This window comes from Hyla sarda, chromosome 7 (genome assembly GCF_029499605.1).
Source record: "Hyla sarda isolate aHylSar1 chromosome 7, aHylSar1.hap1, whole genome shotgun sequence".
Lineage (NCBI taxonomy): Eukaryota > Metazoa > Chordata > Amphibia > Anura > Hylidae > Hyla > Hyla sarda.
Genome location: NC_079195.1, coordinates 86,547,065 through 86,574,839, shown reverse-complemented (window position 1 = coordinate 86,574,839; position 27,775 = coordinate 86,547,065). Strand labels below are relative to the sequence as shown.

At 42.3% G+C, this 27,775-nt stretch overlaps 1 protein-coding gene across 4 annotated transcripts in view; it reads right to left on the bottom strand.

Moving 5' to 3' along the window:
- The window catches only part of FAM13C (family with sequence similarity 13 member C), a 187,220-nt gene that overhangs the window by 39,878 nt on the left and 119,567 nt on the right, over window positions 1–27,775 (bottom strand). For all 4 annotated transcript variants that reach the window (XM_056529913.1, XM_056529916.1, XM_056529914.1 and 1 more), the window contains exons 5-6: window positions 16,343–16,406; window positions 216–303 (exon numbers count right to left, since the gene is read on the bottom strand). In XM_056529913.1, the coding sequence (XP_056385888.1) occupies window positions 216–303; window positions 16,343–16,406 (152 nt within the window). The remainder of the gene's footprint in view (window positions 1–215; window positions 304–16,342; window positions 16,407–27,775) is intronic.

The following is a 27,775-nucleotide window of genomic DNA, read 5'->3' as shown; positions in this document are numbered from 1 at the left end:
CTACAGTGCATTGCACACTACACTTTCCAGAGCACAAGCCGTCTCCAGACAAGGCAATGCGTGAGCCAAAAGGAGCAGATTTCCTGCTTTCAAATAATGAGGATTAAGGCTTTTCATTAGACAATAGACACAAGTCCAGAAATGATACATGATGGAGTCATATGGCATGGTTCTACAGAATGGCTGTTCATTCTTATATAACTGGTGGTCCTTACCTGCATGGTTGGCAGCATCACTTGGTACAGTCTGGATTAGAGAAGTGGTCGCCTCTTTGCAGCCATGAGACTGTACTACAACCTCCTCCTGAGATGGTAAAAAAGCAGAGCACAGATCAGATTCTAAGGCTTGTAGCTTCAGGAAGGAATTCTGCAAACAGAAGCAGAACATCAGGCTGGCTGCAAATGGCACTGAGATGTGATAGCAATCCTGTAATACCCCAACAGCAGCCGCAGCAGAAGGCTTCCCTATAACAGGATTGCAAGCTCTTTAATGGGGGAACCACCAGGCTGAGCCTACGCAAATGTGACACGTGGGCTCTGCAGCTCCGCAAATCCTCACGCATATGGATTATTAATGACACCCGGGGATGGCGATTCCGTCAGACTGACCTCATTTTCTCTTAGATCAATGCATCTGCTGCAGGGGGGAGGGGAGATCAATGCTTACTATAGGCTCGCAGCCATTCATTCATGACTGTGACATCAGCATGTCCTGACTACAGAACACACCCCCTGCCATTGATGAAAAGAACACCATACCTTTACACACTAACAGAGGGGGTTAAAGGCGTGGGTGCCGCATGGAGAGCTGTCACAATACAATTTATCTGCTGCTTGTACTCCCTATAATATTAAAACATGAATCCATTTATTTTCCATGCACACCTTCCCGTCACATAAACAATGGCACATTTATGTGCCAGTTCTATTTATTGCCCGTCCTATCGAGTTACTAGGAAATCACATTAATAAATTACCAGCATCTGTTAAATGAGCAGCAGACCTTACTGCAGATCCCTGCCTTTGGCTAGCATACTGTGTATGTTCTGGATGAGACGTGCAATGTTTCAGGGACACCTTACTCTCTGTGATGGAAAAGAAGATGTCGTTCACCAGCAGAGCTCGGCTGGGCACCATGAGTCATTCCAGCTCCCCCCAGATCGCCCATTAACTGCACACAGGGGAGCAGCACGGATCTATGCTGCAGTGCCCACCACCGTTACTAACACTCCTGCTTATGCAAATATGTCCCCATGGTTATAATAACCAGGTTTACATCCAAACAAAGAATTGTATTCTATTCCAGGTACAACGAAAAGCTGCCGTGATTCATTCTATGGAGAAAAACAAAAGAAAACGCTCGCTATATGCACAATGTAAGGAGACATTATGTAAAATATGTCATTCACTTATTTTTATTTGGATAACCCTTATACGATGGGTATAATTTGGAGAGTTCTTACTTAAAATAGGTTTAAAAACAAATCCCTAAAATACAAAACTGAGCAGGATGACAGGAAATTCCGTGCTCAGCCTCCTCGATCACAATTCATGGAGAGATTAGAAACTTAAGGGGGTACTCCACTGGCGGAAGCAAATGTTACGAAGGCTGTTTTCACGACAGGAGACAGCCACAGCCCCTTGTGACGTGACAGCGAGGCCACCTCAATGCAAGTCTATGGGAAAGGGCATGACGCAGCGCGAAAACAGCGTTTGGAACTTTTAGCCAGTGGAGTACCCCTTTAATCCGGTCATACACTTCAGATAGTGGTTGATCATATGGTTGCTTGGTTGCTTTCAAATTTAACTTGGCTGAGCATGCATTTTTTGAGTCGTAAGAGGTGGGTAAGCCACTGTTAGTGTTATGACCACAAGGGTGCTGAGACGAATGATGGCCAAAAAGACTCAAAACATGCTAACAAAATTAGCCACCACTTTGGTTTGCAGAATCTAAGGTGCCCCTTGCAAAGCAGGATGGACCTTACTGCTAGGGACCCAGGCATACAAATGGTTGCATACAAACCCAGAGAGCCCGAGACAGGCAAGGGAATAAGTCAGAACCAGTAGGGCACGGATAAACCAAATCAGCAGGTAGGGGATATCTAGAAGACAGAGTCAGCAAACCAGAGCAATCTAAAAATACTAGGTAAGGGCCTAATGTAAATATGGTGCCTCAGTTTAGGATTGAATTGGAAACCAAGCCAGGGAACTCATTCGTTCAGCATCCTGAACAGCATTACACAGCTAGGGTGTTTGACATGGAAAACCCAATGTAATCGTTCCAAGTGCCGCCAATGGACAGAACCCACGGATGGAAAAGGAAGAACTAACAGCTTAAAAAGGCCCTTAAAGCGCAACTGTCATGAATTTGTACCCCATAAACTAATCGCAGGGTAACAAAGTTCTTTAGAATTACTCTCCAGGTATACCTTTTACGGCTTTCTAGCAGCTTTTTTCAGGCTAAAAAATGCTTTATAAGACAGCCAGCAACAGGCGGATAGGCGTGGCTATGGCCCGCGGCCGCCACGCCTATCTCCTGTATATCATCGCTAGGACAGCTGTGTGATTGGTCCCAGCACATAGGCCCCTTATTATCCTTATCTGTGGCGGCGAACAAATGTATAAGTAAAACAAGTGCCCATCTCCTACTAGGTTACAGTGCCCATTCTCCTATTAGTGGCAGAGCATTACGCTGCACACTGCGGCCGGGAGCGAGCGCTTGCTATGAAAACCAGCTGCCCGCAGCGCCGGTGATGTGAAGAAAACTCTACTGGTGCTGCGGGACGCAAGCGCTCTCTACTGATGGCCACGGCGCTGAGGCCGGCTAGTTTTCATAGCAAGCGCTCGCTCGCGGCCCCAGTGCGCAGCGTAATGCTCTGCCGCTTGCTATGCAAACTAACCCCCTGTGACGACACTGTAACCTAATAGGAGAACGGGCACTGTAACCTAATAGGAGAACAGGCACTTGTTTTACTTATACATTTGTATGTTTGCCGCCACAGATAAGGAAAATAAAGGGGCCTATGTGCTGGGACCAATCACACAGCGGTCTTAGCCATGACATACAGGAGATAGGCGTGGCTATGGTCCGCGGGCGCCACACCTGTCCGACTGTTGCTGGCTGTCTTATAAAGCATTTTTTTTGCCTGAAAAAAAGCTGCTAGAAAGCCGTAAAAGGTATACCTGGACTGGAGAGTAATTCTAAAGAGCTTTGTTACCCTGTGATTAGTTTATGAGGGTACAAATTTGTGACAGTTGCGCTTTAAATGGGCACAGTCATATCCAAAACTTTTTATATTTTGTTACTGATGAAAATTAAAGAACATCTGTAATATGGTTGTTTAAAGTTTTTGATTATTTAATAAAGAAAACCCCACCACTAGGGGTCCCCATACCTATTGGGGCACTAACCTGTCCTGCAGCAGCATCAGGCTCATGGACAAGACACACCAATCACCTCCCACCATCACAAGGGAGGGACATGCTCCCTTACCCTGAGAGGATTTATAACACTGTTAGAGTTAATAAATAGAGGTATTTTTATAAAAAAATCCAAGCTATTTGGCCGCCAAATTTGCAAGCTAAGTACCTCACTGTTTCATAATTTCATATTTTCATTTGTTGCACTACAGCTGTATAGCTTTTCATGTTTTATCTATATACTCATGTTTCATCTATATACTCATGTTTTATCTATATCTTTGTGCTAGCGGTGTGCTGCTGTATTCTCCTGTTGCTATATATATATATATATATATATATATATGTGATAGAGGCATAACAATTAGATGTCCATGGATTAGGTACTGCCCGGGCTGCAAAAATAAACTACGTGCCCTTGTCGGTCCGGTACCGGCCTCATGGTCCAGCGGAGACGTCAAAGACCCGTCGGCGTATCACCGGCCACAGCGATGTCCTGCCCTGGCCGGTGATAGGCTGAGCGCACTGTCATGTAAGGAGCTCTGGCCAGCTTCTTACATGATAGTGCGCTCAGCCTATCACCGGCCAGGGCGGAACATCGCTGCGGCCGGTGATACGCCAATGGCTCTGTGACATCTCCAGGAAGTTGAATGAGGTTCGCACCGCTGGACCGTGAATCCGGTACCGGACCGACGGGGGCACATAGGAAGGTATGTTAAAGTTTATTTTGTGTAATTTTGCAGCCTGGGCACAGCAATATTTGTGAAGTACAAAATAATCAAGTATGTTTCAATCCAACTCGTTCTCTGATGTTGGGGAAGAGTCAAGAGGCCACCATACACATAGGCAGGGATGGCCAAAATTGTCCTTTGGTGACCAAATCTCATATATCATTGACATTTGGTTCTTTTGTTTATATATTTTTCTCATCTTCCCCAGGACACATGTGGGCAGCAGGTGATCTTTCATATCCTAGGAAAACAGATTGACATTGCTGTCCATGTAATTTTATTTTTATAGCTTTTTATCATGTTTTATGGGATGTGAGGTGAGCAAAAACAGCAATTCTGGCAATTCGTTTTTTTTTATTTTTCTTGTTTATTTTATGGTTTAAATTATGTTATATTTTAGTAGTTCAAACATTTCCGCATGTGGTGATGCCGATTAAGTTAAAGGGAACCTGTCAGGTAACTTAATCACTATAAGCCCTCCCCCGCATAAGTTTTCTCTGAAGCTAGGCTATCATAAAAAACAACATCTAGCCTGTCTTCCCTTTCCCCTTTTTCTCTTTTTCGGCAATCCCATTTTATTGCCAAAAATTTTTATAAAACTTTGAATGAGAGAATAAAAAACACATATGAAAAATGTCTCAATGTTATGTCAAGGATTTCTCACCCTGTCATTTCACAGAAACAAGGCAAACTTTTTGTCAATAACGGTATACAAAAAATAGCTCTATAAACAGGACGCGGACATGTACGCGAGACATATGTACAGTACATATTTACTTTAGGACATCTCTAAGAAGTTCTTCCCAAAGGGAAATCATCCAAGTAAATGGGACAAAACATAAAAAATAAAGGTAACACTAAGATAACACATCCTAGATCTGAATAAACTATTTTTATGAAATACTTTAGTCGTTACATAGTTGAATGTGCTGATCAAAAAATCATACAAAAATGATCAATGGAAATCATATGAATCAACCAACCCATGGAGGTCTGGATATGGAGTCACACTCAAAATCAAAGTGGAAAACCACACTACAGGCTGATCCAACTTTGATGTAATGTCCTTAAAATAAGTCAAAATGAGGCTCAGCAGTGTGTGTGGCCTCCACGTGCCCGTATGACCTCCTTACAATGCCTGGGCATGCTCCTGATAAGGAGGCAATGGTATCCTGAGGGATGTCCTCACAGACTTGGACTAAAGCATCTGCCAACTCCTGCACAGTCTGTGGTGCAAGTGGCGTTGGTGGATGGAGCGAGACATGATGTCCCAGATGTGCTCAACCGGATTCATGTCTGGGGAACTGGCGGGCCAATCCACAGCATCAATGCCTTCCTCTTGCAGGAACTGCTGCCACACTCCAGACACATGAGGTCTAGCATTGTCTTGCATTAGGAGGATTGACTTGGAGTTACATTGTGTTGTTTAAGTGTTCCCTTTATTTTTACTTTTCTAATTTCTTGCCAACTTTCATGACAACAAAACCAAAGTCTAAAAATTGTATATTTTATCAATGTATAAGCCTTTTTATAAAATGAAGTATTTCTCAACAAATAACCTGGAGGTCTATCTCCTGAATAAGGCACACTGCTCCAAAACATAAGAGTATAGACATTAGATCACCAACTGCTGAAGGTTTGACACCTTTTACTCTCCACCAAATACATTCATAGAGGGCCAGTGCAAGTTTTTTTATCTATATAGGCAAATGAGCATTTTGGTGCCCCCTACCCTGCTGCATACGACCCAGTATCCCCAACGCAAATGTTTGCACATTTGTTGCCTTGGCCCTTTTGTAGGGTTTTATTTCATTTTCGTTGGTTTTGCGGATTTTTCTAGTGCATTATGTTGCATGCTGGTGCAGACATGTCACAGATAGAGCAGGCAAAATTAAATAAATAAATAAGACAGCTAAACCTGATGTTACCAGTGGGGTACCTCAGGGATCTGTACTGGGAAAAATTTTGCATCATATCTTTTTGGTTATATCACAAAAGGTCTCGATGGTAAGGTATGTCTTTTTGATGATGACACAAAGATATGTAACAGGGTTGATGTTCATGGAGGGATACACCAAATGGAAAAGGATTTGGGCAAACTAGAAGAATGGTCAGAACTCTGGCAACTGGAATTTAATGTGGATAACTGCAAGATAATGCACCTGGGGCTTAAAAACCCTCAGGCAGAATATAGAATATTTAACACAGTCCTGACATCAGTATCTGAGGAAAGGGATTTGGGAGTAATTATTTCAGAAGACTTAAAAGTAGGAAGACAACGTAATAGAGGAGTAGGAAATGCTAGCATGTATAGGGAGAGGTATAAGCAGTAGAAAGAGAGAAGTGTTCATGTCGCTGTACAGAACACTGGTGAGACCTCACTTGGAGTATTGTGAGCAGTACTGGAGGCCATATCTCCAGAAGGATATAGATACTCTAGAGAGAGTTCAGAGAAGATACTAAACTAGTACATGGATTGCAGAATAAAACTTACCAGGAAAGGTTAAAGGACCTTAACATGTATAGCTTGGAAGAAAGAAGAGACAGAGGGGATATGATAGAGACTTTTAAATACATTAAGGGAACCAACACGGTAAAAGAAGGAGAGTATATTTAAAAGATGAAAAACTACCACAAGAGGACATAGTTTTAAATTAGAGGGGCAAAGGTTTAAAAGCAATATGAGGAAGTATTACTGTATCACTTTACTGAGAGAGTAGTAGATACATGGAATAGCCTTCCTGCAGAAGTGGTCACTGCAAATACAGTGAAGGAGTTTAAACATGCATGGGATAAGCATAAGGCTATCCTTCATATAAGATAGGGCCAGGGACAATTGATAGGATTCAGATTATTGGGCAGACTAGATGGGCCAAATGGTTCTTATCTGCCGACACATTCTAGGTTTCTAAAAAGCTTAGTAAATGAAGGCCCATGATAATTAATGCAATATACCTAAAGTTATTTCCCCTTTTGTAACGAATAATTCTATGCATAAGTTTGAGATACATTCTAAAGGTGAGATACTGTTTATTCATGTCCACTACACAACTACAGGAGAATAAAAGGTTTCTCCATCAAGCAGCTAACTATCAATGACTGGTGGCAGGAAAATTATTACATGTCACTATAACCCTGAAACCACAGGTTGCTGTAAACAGCACAGAACATAATTCCTGCCTCTCGGTCAGTGCTGCTGAAAGCTCCAAATGAGAAGTTCCTATTTATGGCACTGACGCATAAGGCTATTGTTTAAAGCACAGCAAAAGACACCAAGGCTGCGGGAGAGAAGATGCAGAGAAAATTATTTTTTTCCTCCAACAAAAACAATTTAGCGTTTTTACTAAATGAAATAGAACAAGGTAGCTGTCTTTAAAGGTTTTAAGCTTTACTTTTTTGCAGGATCGATTACAGTCATGTCAGATCCATTTTGCAAGGAATTCAGACATCTTGGGGGCAGAGGCTGAACTGGAAAAAAGGGAAATTCTCATGATTATTTATATAAATGCCCACATAACGATGCCAGACTGCCCAGCACTGCCCACGGCACTTTTAGGAGACCCCTTTCTAGTCAACCTGTGCACGTCCCTGGTCTGGTGCAATGCATATCTGATAGGGTGGGACCATAGTGACAATTTAAACATAGCCTTTATGCCCAGGGATCATGGGTATTCCAATGTTTATCACAGAGATATTCTGCTGTGTATTCCTAGAACTGCCATGATTTCTAAGTGTTATGTCAGTTTTTCTGTATTTTGTATTTTTGCTTTGGGTCCTGTTCAGAAATTGTTTTTGTCTGAATAGTTTCTGTGTTAATTCTCCCTGGTTTGGGAAGAGTTAATGCTTTCAGCCTATGGGATCCCGGGAGAGGTTATTTAGACCCTAGCTCTGCTGGAACTCGCTGCTGTTAATTAGACCAGTACTCTGACCATGTCTTGTTTATGATTACACCTTAGCTATGTCTGTTTGAACACATTCATCCTGATCTTTAACCATGGTTATCTGTCCTGTTTGATAAATAGATTTTAGCCTGCTTTTTTTTTGTACATTTGTCAGGTTTTAGTATTTGTGTATGTTTGTTCTGCATTTTTCTTTGTGTTGTCTTAATCTGTATTCACACTGTGCGTTATGTCAGTCCTGTTTTGACCTTGTTATCCTGCAACTCCGAGGACAGAATCCTGTTCTGAGTCTTGTACTATTCTGTCTATCTAGGACTGAGTGAGTCTTGTGCCTGTACCATGTTTGCATGTATTTAGGATTTTTGTTTCCTCCTATCCAGTATCCTGATCACTTGGTGGAGAGTGCCCGCTGACTAGGAGCCTATTTGGCTCTGGTATTGATGTCCCTCCATGTTTGGAGTGGGGTGTCTAGTGTATTCCTTGTTCTGAGTCCAGTGTGAACAGTGCTCTTGATTTCCTGACCCATTTAGTGTTCTGACATTCAGTTAACCTGTTCATCACCTACATCTCCTGGTTTTGTCTGCTGTATACATATCCCCATATCTAGTCTTGTTCATATTATCATATCTGCCGTTAATCTTGATTCCGGTTTCTGAACTGTATGTTAGTATGCTATATCCTGCCTTGTTTGTATTTATATATCTGTTTATTGGTTCCGTTATGTGTCTGACTTGTTTCCGACTTTGTATAGTTCTGTTTGTTTTGTTGACTTAGCCACCCATGCACTTTAGCGCTAGGAAGGGACCGGCTCTAAGTCGTCGATCCGTCATTTAGGGCCGATGAGCAAGTAGGCAGGGTAAGTGGTCTTAGGGACAGCTTTAGGGCTTACTTCTCCCTGCATGACACTAAGTTTATGATTTAGGAGTTTCTGTATATATACCAGTATAATGTTATTAAAGAAGCGGACTCTATGTTCACATGATGAGAGGTACTTCATGATAAGAGGCTTCAGGGCAACACAAGGTCACCCCCAATTTGTGGTAAAGTGGAAAGCATTACTGCAACTTGCAAACAACCCCATGTTGCTCCAAGCTCACTAAAATTATTGGCCCTGATGGGCAGATTGTATAGATCTCACAGCAGAGGGCCTTAGGACCTTACCAATATACAGTCAATAGGGGATCTTGCTCCCCTAAATCTCCACAGCAGCAGTAGTAATGAAAGACATTATACAGCGTCATCATGTAGTGTAAGCTGTAAGTAAGCTGTAAATCAAGTCTTTGGATGAGACAGAAGACAAACTGCAAGCTGCAGCCATTCCGTGTGTCTTTCTCTACCTCTCCATGGATTTCTGTGGGTAGAATGCAACCAGGTCCCTCAGTGAGATGTTCTGCCTGTTCAAGTGTACCATGCCAGGAGTGCTATAATGACATCCCATACATCATGCATATGATGGTACAGCCAGTCACTGACACTATCAGTCAGAAATGAATTATGACATGTCAGATTTTTTTTTAAAAGGCTGAGAGTGACATACAAAAAAAACTAAAAAACTAAAAAAAAACTAAAAAACACTTTACTCACCCCTGAAGTAGCTATCATTCTAGCATCACTACCACTCCAGTATCCCCTGCCGGAAGTGGTATGATGATATCCCATACATACATATGGCGCTGCAGCCAATCATTGGCCTCATCGCTCATATATAAAAGAAAAGACTGCTGAGAGCAGTGATTGGTACATGACATCTTTACGTGACAAAAACAACTCTGCATGCAATATTTTTTGTCCCGCTAGAATTCTGAAAAATGACAAACACCTGATTGAAACCTGATGGACCCCTTTAAGGTCAATAAGGTTTCTAGGAATCTGGTGGTGTTTGCAATGCAGCGGACCACCTGCTTTATTCCCTTTTCCTGAATGAAACATGTGATGAAGGCTCTGAACTGAACCTCTGAGGCAGATGTGAACCTAGCCTTAGTCTATGAGACATTCTATAAATATGTCTCCGCCTGGTGCTGCTCTACAGATTTGGCCAATGCAGAGCAGAAAGAAATAAGCACAAAATACCATGTTCTGGCTATAGATACTTCAGAGGTTAGCGGATCCAGTGTGTCCCTTTAAAACACCAACCAAAGACTGTATACCTTATGACAACCTATATCTATGCCCTGGTTATATTTTTGATAACTGCTTCACAAAGTTAAACAAGGAACTGCCTTCATATGACTTATCACTTAAGGACATTTAGTTGTTATTATTCGCTGTTAGACCACAGTGGTCAGAGGTGATCAGCATGAGGCAGTCCCAGCGTTCATATTAATATACTTACAGTAGTTATCCTATATGTTTGTTCTCTCTATATAATACAAGATAAAACAGACTGTGATCAGGGCGAGCAGGAGGCCACAGCAGGAGCCAGCAAAATGCTGTTTACCACAGAGCAGCATAAAACCTCACTATAATGCATTATGCAAAAGCACTGACATATACAGAGCAACCACAGTGGTAAATTGTAGTCTTCATCGTACGTTCTGTCTACCCTTAATATCCTGCAGTTTACACTGGCAAATACAAGAGACATTGAAGATCAATGGGCAAACCCTTCAGACATTGAATTCTTCATAGATCCTATTTAAAGGGGTAAAAGAAATAAAAAAGCTACAGAAGCATATAGCAATGCATACATGTCTACCCCAGTTTTGAAATAGCCACAAATTGTTTTGTTTAGTAGATTTGTAATCCTCATTACTACCATGTCCTCTTGCTACTTCCTGGTTGAGCATTTGCTCAGTACTAGAATTCCCAGAATGCACTACTTTTCCTCTGCTCTTCATTACTGCACTCCCAACCTGCCTACTCTCCTCCCACTCCACTTCCATCAGTTCCCCATCCAGAGCTGTTGCAGAACATTTCAGTACACGACAGACTATTGCTCTGCAGTCAGTAAATCTGCTGCACCTGCTGCATTCATTCTCTGTCTGCTCTTCTGCCTGTGACATCACTCAGTACAAGGCAGCATGGTATAAAACACACCTCATTCATCCCTAAATATTCCAATTAAGATATATATGTATATGTGTATATGATAACAGGCAGATGGTATATAGCTGTAGGGGCTGGCCAGAGGTGGTGACAGAGTGGGGAAGGGTGAGACAGCAGAAGATGATGTGCCATTTCGGAAGAGAGGAAGAAGCCAGGCAGCAGGAGATAACACCACAGTGAATATGAAAGGACTACACAACTTCCTGTTAGGGGTATTTCAAATAAAAGCATGCTGAAGCCAGTACAATTCGTGATAACACTATATTAGTAAATTGTAAATTTTGGTCTGATAGTCTTATTTCAATAACATTTTGTGATACAGCATTACCCCTTTAAACTTTCTATGATAATCTCATGCAACCTCAATATTTTCAGAAGGAGGAGACCTGAAAGTGTGGCAATAATCTGCTGCCTAATGGCCCCTCTACATCTGTAATACACAAACTGCCTTCTAGCTGAATAGTTATTTGTCCACATAGCTTACTCCAAAAAACAAGGTCTGTCATGTAGACCTAAGGCGGTAGCCCTTATTGGCATCATTGCTGTATTACATATAAAAAATCATTCAATTGAAAATACTGCAACAGCTTTCATTGCAAAAACTAATATCCAGGTTGGACCCTTAAAAATAGTTGCCCTCCCTTGCAGAGCTGCCCTTAGATACATGTTTTGTGTGTCTAATGGAAAATCTGCTCCTAGTGAAGGACAACAGATTAAATTATAGGGAGAAGGAAAGAAATAAAGACATTTTAACAATGGTGAGCAATGCATCTGGGTAAAAATATTGCTTTAAAAGTACATCTGATGGCGTGTGCCACAATTCCTTCAGAATCTGGCAGAATGAATGTACACCTCTGTATGAAAGAGAAGACATATGGAAGTACAGAAATGCCCCTTTATAGCACCCTTATAAAGGCTCTGTACAGAAATATAACTGATAACTATCAGGGACATTTATCATTGTTGCTTTGGTAAGCGAGTTCTGTAGGCATTTTTTTCTTGCTTTTGGTTTTGCTTATGTGTGACATTTATTATACTATCACAGGGGGTTGATAAATTTGGCTTACATAAGCAAAAACCAATAAATCACTTTTGAATACCATTTTTTTAGCACTGATAAGCAAAAACCAATAAATGACTTCAGAACACAAATTTGCTGCTTTGAAAAAAATGTGTGATATATATATATATATATATATATATATATGTTTTTTTTACATTTTTTGCCACTTTTTTTTCCCTAAATTTACTAACTCATTTTTTTTCTTCTCATTTTCAGATCTGTGTATCTTGTGGATTACTTTAGATTCAGGGGAGTACAGTGATCAGTATTTTTTTTGGTTTAATGTTAATAAAATGGTTAATGAGGACTTTTGGGGGAGTGTTTTTTTGGAATACATTTTTTTTAAACGTGTTTTTTTTTAAATTTACTTGACAGGCTTAGTAGTGGAAGCTGTATTATAGACAGAGTCCATTACTAAGCTGAGGCTTAGCGTTAGCCCCCAAAACAGCTAGCGCTAACCCCCAATTATTACCCGGTACCCACGGCCACAGGGTTGCTGGTACCAACAGGCCCGGGGCGTCAAATAGGCTGGGGAGGGCCGATAACAATGGTCCTCACCCACCCTGGTAACGTCAGGCTGTTGCTGCTTGGTTGGTATTTGGCTAAAAATAAAAATAGGGGGAATCTTATCTTTTTTTTTTTGCATAAATAATTATTTTAAAAAAAACGCATAGGGTTCCCCCTATTTTTATTTTCAGCCAAATATCAACCAAGCAACAACAGCCTGACGTTACCAGGGTGGGCGAGGACCATTGTTATTGGCCTAAATAACACCAGTCTGTTACTGTTGGTACCGGCTCTCCCCGGCACCCCTGTGGCGGTGAGTACCGGGGTAATAATTGGGGGTTAGTGCTAGCTGTTCCGGCGGCTAACACTAAGCCCTTGCTTAGTAATGGATTCCGTCTATTAGACAACTTCCACTACTAAGCCTGTAAAGTAAATTTAAAAAAACACAACACGTTTCAAAAAAATTTATTCCAAAAAACACTCCCTCACAAGCCCTCGTTAACCATTTTATTAACATTAAACAGATAAAAAAAAATCTGATCATTGACGCATTCCACCGAATCCGAAGTAGTCCACAGGATACACGGATCTGAAATGAGAAAAAAAAATAAAGAAAAATAGGTTAATACATTTATTGACACCCGCCCGCGCATGACTACAACTCTCAGCATGCCCTTACAGTAAGGATATGCTGGGAGTTGTAGGGGGGCGGGTGACAAGCGGGGCAGGTAACAAGATTTGAGTTGTGGGGGGGGGGGCGGGGGGAGTTGTAGGCGGGGGGGTTGACAATCTCCCGCACCACCTGACTACAACTCCCAGCATGCCCTTACTGTAAGGACATGCTGGGAGTTGTAGTTGTGCGGCAGGTAACAAGCTTGTCACCCACCCCCACTACAACTCTCCCAGCATGCCCTTACTGTAAGGACATGCTGGGAGTTGTAGTCGTGCCAGCCAGGGAAGCAGGTGGTAATGCGCTCCGCTCCCTGGCTGCAGTGATCAGAAAACCACTGTAATTTCATATTTCCCGCCGGGGCATGTGACACGGGACCCAGCGGGAAATTTGAAATTGCCCTAAACTCCGCGGCGCTGTGGTAAGGAGCCCCGGCTGACATAATACTGCAGCCACCCGGGACTCCCGCGACTGGGCAGGGAGATGTGCAGAAGCCGTCCCGGTCATCTCTCGGCATGTACCGCAGTGCTGAGGGATGGCAGGGACGGCACCTACACATCTCCCTGCCCGGCTGTGGGAGTCCTTGGTGGCTGCAGAGTTAGTTCAGCACGGGCTCCTTACCAGGCGCTGCGGAGATAATAGTTGACGGAGCCTGGGCGGCTGAAGACTGATGCCAGCGTGGGCTCCTTTTAACATCTAGCGGAGCCACAGAGCTTTTTGCCCCTACTGTAAGATCAAATTTCCCACAGGGTCCCGTGATTGGCTGCTCTGTCCTGGCCAATCACGGGACCCAGCGGGAAATATGAAATTACAGTAGGGACTAAAAACTCTGCGGCGCCGAGGTATGTTAAAAGGAGCCTGGGCTGGCCTCACTCTGCAGTCGCTCGGGTTCCTCTGATTCTATCCCCGCTACCCTAATATAATGGTGGGGATGGGGACACTGCTTTACATAACCCCACCCCCTCTTGTCTTCCGCCCGCGCCGCACATTGTCCGCCCGCTACAATACTACAACTCCCAGCATGCCCTCACTGTATGGACATGCTGGGAGTTGTAGTCTTGCAATGGGTAGCAGACAGTTGGGAGATGTGCGGCGCAGGCGGGTGGGAGACAAGGGGGGATGTCATTATGCTAGGGTAGCGGGGATAGAATCAGACAGAGCCGGGCGGCTGCAGAGTGAGGCCAGCCCGGGCTCCTTTGTACAGTTGCAATATATTTCCCGCTGGAGCTGTGATCTCGGCTGCCAGCGGGAAATATAAAATTTGCTCTCCAAAGCCGTTTTGTATGCCACCTCCGGGCTGGCTTACATTTCAGTAGATTTTGAGGGTTTGCGACTTTTTGTGCGACTTTCGCACTTGATACATCCCTGAGAACTGCAAAGTAAAGAATAATATTTACTTTCGTACGCTCTTTTGTAGCTTTTTGCTTACAGCCAAAAGTCGCACAAAAAATTGCTTAAAGTGCTAATGCGACTTTTTGTGCGACTTTTGTAAGCAAAAAAAGAGCTCTGAATCCCTTGATAAATGTCCCCCTATGAGTCCATTATTTTGTTTGAAACTCTTATTAGTCAAACAGTATCATTTGTGTCATTTGGATTAATAATAAATTTGTCCCATCCCTATACTATGTTGCCCTTCCCTAATGATGCATATACAAGACAGGTATTTTTTCGGATTTTCTAAATTGCATCACATTCATAATTATAAAAATTCAAGGCAAAGGATATTTCTGAGATTTAAATCAGTTACATAGTATTAATATGAACAGACTTTAAAATAACTATGACTCATCTGGCTGCAGTTTTTGTCCTCACCACGTCCTTTGGCATCATGTTGCCAGGCAGCTGGCCCCTGCCAATAACGTCAGGTCTGGGGGACTTTAAAAGCAATTAGGCACTAAAATTAGGTACATACAGTACGTAGTCTTGGCTACTGACCGTTGGCTCTGTTCTTGCCTATGCTCCATTGTCATGCTCTGGCCAGTTGCATCCTGACTACTCTCCTAATAACAACCCTTGCCTCAGTTCCTGACTATACAAGTGCTTCATTGGCACTACTGCCATCATCTGGGGACTGCATCCAGGAACTCCAACCAAGAAACGTCATACCTTCTTGATGGGGTATAAGGAGTTAGCCAATGTTTTGCTAAAATTCTGAGGCAGGAAAAATAGAAAAAAAAAATGATACTTAGCTAGCCCTGGTCCTCTGCTAGTCCTTCACAGCTCCCATTCAGCTCTGTCCAGTCCCCAGATCTTCTCTCTTTTAAAAGTGCTTGGTGCAGGACCTGCTCGCTTAGCCAATTACTGTCTCGCCCTGACCAGTAATTGCATGAGCAGGCAGGTTCTGCACCAAACACTTGTCTCGGAAGCAGGAACAAAAGAGAAGATTGAGAGACAAGATAGACCCCAACGGGAGCTGCCAGGAGACAGTAGGGGGCTGGGATTTTTCTTTATATTTTTTCCACCCCCAGAAGGGTAAGGGATAGTAAAATTCTTTACTATTGAGGCATCTAGATCTCCAGTATGAAATGTTGCAATAACTACTTATCAGAAATAAGGTTGCATATAAGGACAACAATAAAGCTGCATTTAGGGGTTTATTTTTAAGCATATGACACATTTTAGCAATAGTTTCAATAAAAGGTGTTTATATGTGCAAAATAGTTACTATTTATATCCAAAACAGGGAAATAATCTCTTTGGTGTTTGCTGAGAAGACTCCAACATATGGAACAGGAATTTTGAGGTATAATCCTGCTAATCCTGCTAACTTTTAGGCCATTGCTCTTACAGAGATCAGAATCATCATGTGTAAACTTCCAATCCTCAGACAATACTACAGTCTCTATGAGAAGCACTCTGTCAAATGAATAATATATAAGGAATGGTCGCAGTAATTTTTAATAAATTCTAAAGGGAAAATGTATGATGCTTAGCCAAGGTTTCATCTCATCAATCATGCACAATCAGTACGAGGAGATGGGCTTTGTATGCAGTTTAATGTGCCTTACCTCACTTGAATGCTGCAGCTGCTCAGCAAAATCCCTTGTCTGAATCCGCATTATGGGACTGTTCCTAAAAAGCAAATAAAAATCAGTGATCAACACAATGTTCTAAATATTAGAATGAAAGTGATCAGCGTTAGTTTCAATAAATGCAACCAGCTACTTGTTGAAGAATCAGTTACCTTGAAACTGAAGAAAATATATCAGGAACAAGGCTGCCCATGTTTATTTTATTTCAAGAAGATTTGAAAAGATGAAAATGTAACTTTGTTTAGAAAGATCTTAGACCTCCAATATATTCGGACTTGAATATAGATCTGCAAGTTGCTTTTCACACAAATTCTATGAAGCTCCGCTATTTATCCCCTTGACCTGTCTTAACATTTCTTTGATGGTGTTTGGTAACAAAAATATACATATTGTCGACTGCACTTCTAAATGGTGCCATAAAAAGTACATTTTTGCAATATTTTGCCCTCAAATGTCAGCCCACAGACACTTTTAGCCTGGAATTCCAAAATTGTTGTGTGCTTTCTCAGACACAATTGCTGCTGATCAGACAGTGAATGTATCAGAAGAATACTCTGTAAAATAATGTCAATAACATTCAGTGACTACTGTTTTACTTTACATATACTGCAGATAGACTACACAGCCAAACTGATAGATAAACCTTCAACAAAAATCAATAAATGGAAATAACAATAATAAAAAACATGAAACCATGACAGTCCGTGTGCAGCCGTTGAGCCATTTGGAAGCATTCTATTAGTCACCTGCAGCTATATCTTCTAGGGGCTTTCTTTAATGAGAAGAACTCTTCATCAGTAGCAGGCGGGAAGCATTGTGCAGCCAGGTGACATAACACGGGAGTCAAGCACAGATCTCCACAGATACAACACTTATTTGCCTGAGCTTAGTCACATGCTGTTTTGTGTCAACACATTTGTTGATAGTGGTGATTGACTATGTGTTTACCGTAATAAAAAGTGAAGAGCTCTCGACAAAGACTTATTTTGTATAGAATCTTAGGTTGGGTTAACATTACGGAATCTCAGGCTGGAATTTCCAGGGAGAACACAAGGGCTAGGACCTCAAAGACTGCATTGCCATCCCCATAGACGGAAATGCATTTCTGAGCAGATCTGCCGAAAGAATGTGTGTGCAATAAACATTCTTTTAGCGGATCCGCTCAGAAATGCATTGCTATGGGGACGGCTATGTAGTCCACATGGTCATAGCATTGTCCTTGGGCCGCCCTTTGGATCTATGTGGAAATTCCGGCTGGACATATTCATTCATTTAAGGGAAAGAAAAAGCTGCTATCATGTGCTAGGTCAGAAGCTAAAGAACTTTCCGATTTAAAAATATAAACCCACTAGTAAGGTCAGTAACCTTTCAACAAACTTTCAGGAAAAGCTGTTGTGTGTGTACATAAGGGGTGGCACTATTTCTGGCCATTGTATTTTGGCATTTTACAACAGTTTTTCCCTCTGAAGACTCCATCTCTAATTTACACTTGTCCCTAAGCTAGTGGGTGTAGACTGACCTCTATAATGTCTACCATGCACTGCACATGCGCACACACACAACAACACACAAAAGAGACAGAACATCATATCTTATACAGTGGGGCAAAAAAGTATTTATTCAGCCACCAATTGTGCAAGTTCTCCTACTTAAAAACATGAGAGTGGCCTGTAATTTCCATCATAGGTATACCTCAACTAAGAGAGACATAATGAGAAAAAAATCCATAAAATCCCATTGTCTGATTTTTAAAGAATTTATTTGCAAATGATGGTGAAAAATAAGTATTTGGTCAATAACAAAAGTTAATCTCAATACTTTTTTTATACCCTTTGTTGGCAATGACAGAGGTCAAACATTTTCTGTAAGGCTTCACAAGGTTTTCACACACTGTTGCTGGTATTTTGGCCCATTCCTCCATGCAGATCTCCTCTAGAGCAGTGATGTTTTGGGGCTGTTGCTGGGCAACACGGACTTTCAACTCCCTCCAAAGGTTTTCTATGGGGTTGAGATCTGGAGACTGGCTAGGCCACTTCAGGACCTTGAAATGCTTCTTACGAAGCCACTCCTTCATTGCCCAGGCAGTGTGTTTGGGATAATTGTCATGCTGAAAGACCCGGCCACATTTCATCTTTAATGCCCATGCTGATGGAAGGAGGTTTTTATTCAAAATCTCACGATACATGGCCCCATTCATTCTTTCTTTTACATGGATCAGTCGTCCTGGTCCCTTTGCAGAAAAACAGCCCCAAAGCATGATGTTTCCACCCCCATGCTTCACTGTAGTTATGGTGTTCTTTGGATGCAACTCAGCATTCTTTCTCCTCCAAACACAACGAGTTGAGTTGTTACCAAAAAGTTCTACTTTGGTTTCATCTGACCATATGACATTCTCCCAATCCTCTTCTGGATCATCCAAATACTCTCTAGCAAACTTCAGATGGGCCCAGATATGTACTGGCTTAAGCAGGGGGACACATCTGGCACTGCATGTTTTGAGTCCATGGCGACGTAGTGTTTTACTGATGGTAACCTTTGTTACTTTGGTCCCAGGTCTCTGCAGGTCATTCTCTAGGTTCTTGTGATCATTTTTACATCACGGGGTGAGATCTAGCATGGAGCCCCAGATCGAGGGAGATTATCAGTGGTCTTGTATGTCTTCCATTTTCTAATAATTGCTCCCACAGTTGATTTCTTCATACCAAGCTACTTGCCAATTGCAGATTCAGTCTTCCCAGCCTGGTGCAGGTCTACAATTTTGTTTCTGGTGTCCTTCAACTGCTCTTTGGTCTTGGCCATAGTGGAGTTTGGAGTGTGACTGTTTGAGGTTGTGAACAGGTGTCTTTTATACTGATAAGTTCAAACAGGTGCCATCAATACAGGTAACGAGTGGAGGACAGAGGAGACTCTTAAAGAAGTTACAGGTCTGTGAGAGCCAGAAATCTTGCTTGTTTGTAGGTGACCAAATACTTATTTTCCACCATAATTTGCACATAAATTCTTTAAAAATCAGACAATGGGATTTTATGGATTTTTTTTCTCATTCTGTCTCTCATAGTTGAGGTATACCTATAATGAAAATTACAGGCCTCTCTCGTCTTTTTAAGTGGGAGAACTTGCACAATTGGTGGCTAACTATATATTTTTTTTGCCCCCACTGTATCTGTATAACACATTCTAAGCAGCAGCATGGAGGCCATTATAGAGCCATACTGAGTAGTGTAAGGTTACATTGACATTTATGAATTAGCCTACATTTGGGGTATGCTGCAGTATACATTGTGGTGTGGACCTCTATGGGCAACTTGTAACAAGATCTCTCAGTGAGCTAATGGTTTCCCCTCTGTGGAGATGGATTTTATGCAGTTTTTCAAAGTGAATCATGAATTGGGGGGGGGGGGGGGGGGCTGATAAGTGGAGAAAAGGTCAGTTTCTCTAATAACATAAGTTGCATTTTAATTTTCCTTAGAGCAGAGGGTTCCCTGGTAACCAACATAAACATGACACTTATAATTATTACTTGTATTTACTTAGATTTCCTTGTTTGCTCAAATAATAACCAACTATTTTTTCTACAGCTTGCAGATCAACAAATAGAGACAGTGACCCAGATTTAAAAAACTGTGTGAGAGAAAAAATTAAGTGATTTTCCCACAGTGACCAATCATAGCTTTCACTTTACCAGAGTCTGTTGGCTGAGCTGTGATTGGTTGCTCTGAGAAAATCACTCCAATTTTTCTCTCACACAGTTTGATCAATCTGGGCCAGTAATTTTTAACTAGATTTTTTCTCATTCATTTCCAGGTTGAAAAAGGACCAATGCACAGGGTGCAACTATATTTGAGTACCCACACCACTTGTAGTGAACTGGAGGATCAATAGGAATGTGATACTTTGCTTGAATATATATTGGTCTAGATTTTTTAAGATACTTGGTATTCACAATGATGGTAGGCACTGAAGTGTTTTGGGATACTTTATGGGTCTTTCCATTGATCATTTCTACCCTGCATTATGAGGAATGACTATCCTGTAGACCCTAAACACGTGTGTAGACCTGCAATACTTGTTTCTAAGAACTTCTAATACTGACATGCTGGACGTTTTGATTAATGGGAGTCATAGCCAAATGCTGTGCTTTATTGGATGGCATCCGCTCTTCTCAACTCTTTTTCAATACAGGCTAATATATATTAACTTCATCCCCTTTGTTTTATTTAATTTCATTCCAAACATTAGTTACCCTTTAATGATGCATTGGGCACAGATTACGCATTTCTTGTTTGGTAATAAAATAAGATATCTCTATTGGTCATAAAGAAACTTTGTACATGGTACATGTTTTGACAGTGACTAAAACTTTAATCGCAGCTAAGTGGAAAGGCACATTAGTCCCGGATGTCCAACAAATTTTAAATGCCACCCAGCATAATTATACAATGGAACGTTCCATTGCTTCCGCCTCTAATAGTCAAGATTGATTCAATAGAATATGGGCAAAATGGAAGGTATATAGATCACGCTAAATCAAAGTCCCCCTCTCTGCCCAGTATTTTCAAGATAGGTGCCCATTTCTTTCTTTTCTCTCCTTTTTTTCTTTTTTCTTTTCTATTTCAATTTTTTGTTCCCCTTTCTTATTGTATTTTTATTCTAAGTTAGGTGCTTTTCATAGCAGGATAGCTCTAGCTAGGATTAGCCTGTGTGGTACTTTACAATGTTAACGTGTACCGGTATATGGTATTTGATTTGTACTGTTTTTGTAAAAATAAAAATGTTAAAAAAATTTAAAAAAATAACAAAATAAAGCAAAAACTTTGAAATAGCATTAGTATAAAGAGCAATTCCCATTTTACCAGCATCAAATTTTATCAAATCATATGTTATATTCTCAGGGGGGTAATTGGGCTTAAAGAGGAAAGATGTGACGATTTTCCTGTGTTGTTACAAGGTGAATGACGGGTGCAAATGATCTACATGACATCTTGTTTATTGTAAATTTATTTCTATGTTCTAGCTGGAGTCTGACATAGTTGTTTTTACTGCAATGATAATATTTACTGTTTATATATAGTAAAGCAATGTCAGACACTAAAGAGATTCATGCCACATTTGCTGTCACTTGATCATCTCTGAGGCTGCTTTTACACTGTGCTTTGCAGCGTCTATCAAAGTTATACTTCAGGATACCCATATATATATATATATATATATATATATATATATATAGTATATAACTATCTCATTCATGTCACCAATAGATCCTACTGGATATACCTGCTTTGGTTATCAGTGGTCAATGGTGTTCTATGTTGAAAATATGTATACCACAGGCAGGGGCATAGCTATAGAGGTGGCAGAGATAGCAGTCGCACCGGGGCTCTGGTGCCTAAGGGGGCCCCAAAGCACATCTGCCCCATGAGAGACCAGTATTATTATTGGCATATGTGGCCCTGTTGCAGATTTTGCATCAGGCCCAGAAGCTAAAAGCTACGCCTCTGCCACGAGGTATAGTTGTTTTGTATTGGATGCCTCTGTCTCAAAAAAAAAAAAACAACAAGCTGCTTCATGAATACATTATTTGGAGTACCCCTTTAACCCTCATAGTACTCTTGAACCTTTATCCCAGTTTTTTTCCACTGATTTATATGGGAATAAATGATGGCATGCAAAGCCATGTGTAAACACTTTGTGTGATACTGACCTCTAGGAACATGTGGAAAACTGCTTTTGTGAAAGAAAAGATAAAAGCACTCATAAAAAAACTGTAAAACGGGAATGAATTGAACAAATAGTTTTAGTCAAAGTTTTTCCAATGTAAGCATACTCTTATTGAGTGTTGCTGTATAAGAGGGGGCGTGAAAGAGGAGTTACAAAAACAGAAGTTTGAAAGCAGGAGGTTGAGATCGCTGTGAGTGTTAATTTCTGAACCCACAAGGTCTACAAAAAATTTTAAGTGTAATTTTGACTGTCTGTTTTTTCCTATACATTTGTGAAATCCCCATAACTAGATGGCCTCCATGTTGGAAAATGCAGTCCAATGTACATCCTGTTCAATGTATGCAATCCTTGAACAGCAGTTTGAGGGTGCATATTGTTGTGCGAGATGTGTGCTAGTTGTCCGTTTGGAAGCCCAGATCCTGCATCTAGAGGGGCGACTGGCAACAATGAGAAGCATTAACAACATGGAGAAGAGTCTCGTGCTCACTGAGCAGGCACTCTCGGGAATAGAGGTGGGGGAGGACAGTGGGACGGAGTTGCAGGACAGTCAGGCAGTTAGCTGGGTTACAGTTAGAAAGAGGGGTAGGGGAAAAAGTGTCAGGGAGGCTAGTCCTGAACTGGCACACCCCAACAAGTTTGCCCGCTTGGCAGATGAGGGGGATGCCATTACAGAGCTAGCAGAACTGCAGCAGGATACCGCCTCTGACCGCCAGGGGGGTGTCTGCTCCAGTAAGGAGGGAGGGAAGAGTACAGGGCAGGCCAGACAGGTACTAGTGGTGGGGGACTCAATTATTAGGGGGACAGACAGGGCAATCTGTCACAAAGACCGGGATCGCCGAACAGTGTGTTGTCTGCCTGGCGCACGAGTTCGGCATATCGCGGATCGGGTTGACAGGTTGCTGGGTGGGGCTGGAGAGGACCCAGCAGTCATGGTACATATTGGCACCAATGATAAAGTAAGAGGTAGGTGGAGTGTCCTTAAAAATGATTTCAGGGACTTAGGCCGCAAGCTTAAGGCAAGGACCTCCAAGGTAGTATTTTCTGAAATACTACCAGTACCACGAGCCACACCAGAGAGGCAGCGGGAGATCAGGGAGGTAAACAAGTGGCTCAGAAGCTGGTGTAGGAAGGAAGGGTTTGGGTTCATGGAGAACTGGGCTGACTTCGCTGTCGGTTACCGGCTCTACCGTAGGGACGGGCTGCACCTCAATGGGGAGGGTGCAGCTTTGCTTGGGGAGAAGATGGCTAGAAGGGTGGAGGAGTGTTTAAACTAGGGACTTGGGGGGAGGGAACCTACAGCAAAGAGGGGGAAGATAGTGTAGATAGAGAGGTGGGAATTATAAATGTACCTGGGGGTGGAGCGGAGGGAGGGGTTAGAATAGTTAATAGGAATAGGCTTCATAGGAAAATAAAACTTACACCCTTGAATCCCATTAACCCCAATAACATAAAGGATGGAAATGTAAAGTGTATGTTCACAAATGCCAGAAGCCTAGCAAATAAAATGGGGGAGCTTGAGGCCTTGATACTGGAGGAACATATTGATATAGTTGGGGTCACTGAGACATGGCTGGACTCATCGCATGACTGGGCTGTCAATCTGCAGGGGTTTACATTGTTTCGCAAGGATAGAATGAACAGAAAAGGTGGTGGAGTCTGTCTGTATGTAAGAAGTGGTATGAAAGTCAGTGTGAACGATGCCATAGTGTGTGATGATTTTGAGGAGGTGGAGTCACTGTGGGTAGAATTACAAAAGGATGGAAATACTGAAAAAATAATATTTGGGGTAATCTACAGACCCCCTAATATCACTGAAGAGATAGAAGTTCGGCTTCATAAACAAATAGAGAGGGCCGCCGGGGCAGGTACAGTGGTAATAATTGGACATTTTAACTATCCAGATATAGATTGGGGTCCGGGGTTGGCTAAAACTACAAAGGGGCGACAATTCCTAAATTTATTGCAGGATCATTTTATGGGCCAGTTTGTGGAGGACCCAACAAGAAATTATGCCTTGTTGGATCTGATCATTTCCAACAACGCAGAGCTGGTTGGTAATGTAACTGTGCGGGAAAACCTTGGTAATAGCGACCACAATATAGTTACTTTTGACTTAAAATGTAGAAAACAAAGACAGGCGGGGAAGGCAAAAACATATAACTTTAAAAAGGCAAACTTCCCTGGGCTGAGGGCTGCACTACAGGACATAGACTGGGGGGAGGTGTTGTCAAATACTGATACAGAAGGTAAATGGGACATCTTTAAATCAACTCTAAATAACTATACAGCTAAATATATACCAAAGGGGAACAAATATAAACGATTAAAACTAAATCCTACATGGCTGACAAATGATGTTAATAGATCAATAAACAACAAAAAAATAGCCTTCAAAAAATACAAATCTGATGGGTCAGCGATAACATTTAAACAGCACAAAGAGCTTAATAAAATCTGTAAAAATGTAATAAAAACAGCAAAAATTCAAAACGAGAGACAGGTGGCCAAAGAAAGCAAAACTAATCCTAAATATTTTTTTAGATATATAAATGCAAAAAAAACCAAGGACAGAGCATGTAGGACCCCTTAATAATGATAATGGGGAGGTTGTCACAGGCGATCAAGAGAAAGCGGAGCTACTGAATGGGTTCTTTAGTTCTGTATACACTATGGAAAAAGGAGCTGACATTGGCCAGGTCAGTGCTGGTAACACATCATGTAATGTACTGAACTGGCTTAATGTAGAGATGGTACAAGGTAAGTTAAGTGATATAAATGTAAGCAAATCTCCAGGGCCAGATGGATTGCAGACAAGAGTTCTTAGAGAGGTAAGTTCAGTAATATCTGTACCCCTGTTCATGATATTTAGAGATTCTATGGTGTCTGGTATTGTGCCAAGGGACTGGCGCAAGGCGAATGTGGTGCCAATCTTCAAAAAGGGCTCTAGGTCTTCCCCAGGAAACTATAGACCGGTAAGTTTAACGTGCATTGTGGGTAAATTGTTTGAAGGACTTATAAGGGATTACATACAGGAATACATAGGGGATAATTGTATTATAAGTGATAGCCAGCATGGGTTTACTATGGATAGAAGTTGTCAAACCAATCTAATTTGCTTTTATGAAGAGGTGAGTAGAAGCCTTGACAGAGGAATGGTTGTGGATATAGTGTTTCTGGATTTTGCTAAAGCGTTTGATACTGTCCCTCATAGACGTCTGACAGGTAAGTTGAGGTCTTTGGGTTTGGAAATTTTAGTTTGTAACTGGATTGAACACTGGCTCATGGATCGTACCCAGAGAGTGGTGGTCAATGATTCGTACTCTGATTGGTCCCTGGTTATTAGTGGTGTACCCCAAGGTTCAGTACTGGGACCGCTGTTGTTTAATTTATTTATCAATGATATAGAGGATGGTATTAACAGCTCTGTTTCTATCTTTGCAGATGACACCAAGCTTTGTAGCACGGTAAAGTCTATAGAGGAGGTGTATAAGTTACAAGATGACTTGGATAGACTAAGTGTCTGGGCATCCACTTGGCAAATGAGGTTCAATGTGGATAAATGTAAAGTTATGCATCTGGGTACTAATAACCTGCATGCATCATATGTCTTAGGGGGGATTAAACTGTCAGAGTCACTGGTAGAGAAGGATCTGGGTGTACTTGTAGATCACAGACTACAGAATAGCATGCAATGTCAGGCTGCTGCTTCCAAAGCCAGCAGGATATTGTCATGTATCAAAAGAGGCATGGACTCAAGGGACAGGGACATAATACTCCCCCTTTATAAAGCATTGGTACGGCCTCACCTGGAATATGCTGTTCAGTTTTGGTCGCCTGTTCATAAAAGGGACACTGCGGAGTTGGAAAGGGTGCAGAGACGCGCGACTAAACTAATATGGGGCATGGAACATCTTAGCTATGAGGAGCGATTAAAGGAGTTACAATTGTTTAGTCTTGAGAGGAGACGTTTAAGGGGGGATATGATAAACGTATATAAGTATATTAATGGCCCATACAAAAAATATGGAGAAAAACTGTTCCAGGTTAAACCCCCCCCAAAGGACGAGGGTGCACTCCCTCCGTCTGGAGAAGAAAAAGTTTAGTCTCAAGGGGCGACACGCCTTCTTTACCGTGAGGACTGTGAATTTATGGAACGGTCTACCTCAGGAACTGGTCACAGCAGGAACAATTAACAGCTTTAAAACAGGATTAGATACATTCCTGGAACAAAATAACATTAATGCTTATGAAGAAATAGAAAATCCCATCCCTTCCCCAATATCGCGCCACACCCCCTACCCCTTAATTCCCTGGTTGAACTTGATGGACATATGTCTTTTTTCGACCGTACTAACTATGTAACTATGTAAGCATAATATATCACCTGAGGATGACACCTGATCACATCACGATGTTTATCTCATGAGGTTTCTCATATAGTACATATAGCTATTGGAATAGCTAGGGGAATGAATATAGTATAGAACATCACAATGATGTATATTACATACCATATATACTCGAGAATAAGCCAACCCGAATATAAGCCGAGGCCCCTAATTTTACCCCAAAAAACCTGGAAAAGTTATTGACTCGACTATAAGCCTAAAGTGGGAAATACATCATCCCCCCATGTAATCATCCAGACCCCCGTCATCATCCCCCCCCCTCATCATCACTGCCTGTCAATCCCTTCATCAGTGGTCTTCAACCTGCGGACCTCCAGATGTTGCAAAACTACAACTCCCAGCATGCCCGGACAACCATCGGCTGTCCGGGCATGCTGGGCATTGTAGTTTTGAAACCTCTGGAGGTCTGCAGGTCGAAGACCACTGCGGCCTTCGTCATCATCCAGCCCCCCCCCCCTTTTGTTTTGTACACACCTCCCCTCGGCGGGAAGTTAGGGTGAGCTGGTCGGGGCCACCTATGCTGCAGGGACCGTCCGGTGGGGATGTTAAGTTGTTGCGGGCTGTCCATTTTCACGGGGGGGGGGGGGGGCTCTTCTCTGCGCTTAGGGCCCGGACTAGTGAAGTTGCCTTGACAATGACGCACAGGGAAGTTGCACATGAACGGCCCTGTGCGTCGTCGTCAAGGCAACGTCACTACTCCGGGGCCGGGTCCGAAGCGCGGAGAAGAGGCCCCCCCCCCCGGTGAAAATGGACAGCCTGCAACAACTAAACATCCCCACCAGACGGTCCCTGCAGCATAGATGGCCCGGACCAGCTCACCCTAACGTCCCGCTGAGGGGAGGTGAGTACAAAACAAAAGGGGGGAGGGGGCTGGATGATGACGAAGGCCGCAGTGGTCTTCAACCTGCGGACCTCCAGAGGTTTCAAAACTACAACACCCAGCTTCCAACATCCGGGCTTGCTGGGAATTACTGCGGCCTTTCGGAAGTACTGCGTGCTTTCGGAAGTACTGCGGGTTTCCTTCATTGGATCCGATGAAAGAAGCCCGCAGTACTTCTGAAACGCGTCATCACTAAGCCCTGTGGACCTCACACGCTCCTATAGTGACGTCAATATCTACGGCCTACTCCATCTAGCCAGAGTGCGGCGTGGACGCGGTCTGGTTGAGACGCTACTGGCCGGAGCGTTCTCCCACTACCGGAACAGATCATGGACATCATAAGACTACAGGTACCCTTTGGAAACAGAACCAGGTATTTTTACACCATTCACGCTCAATAGT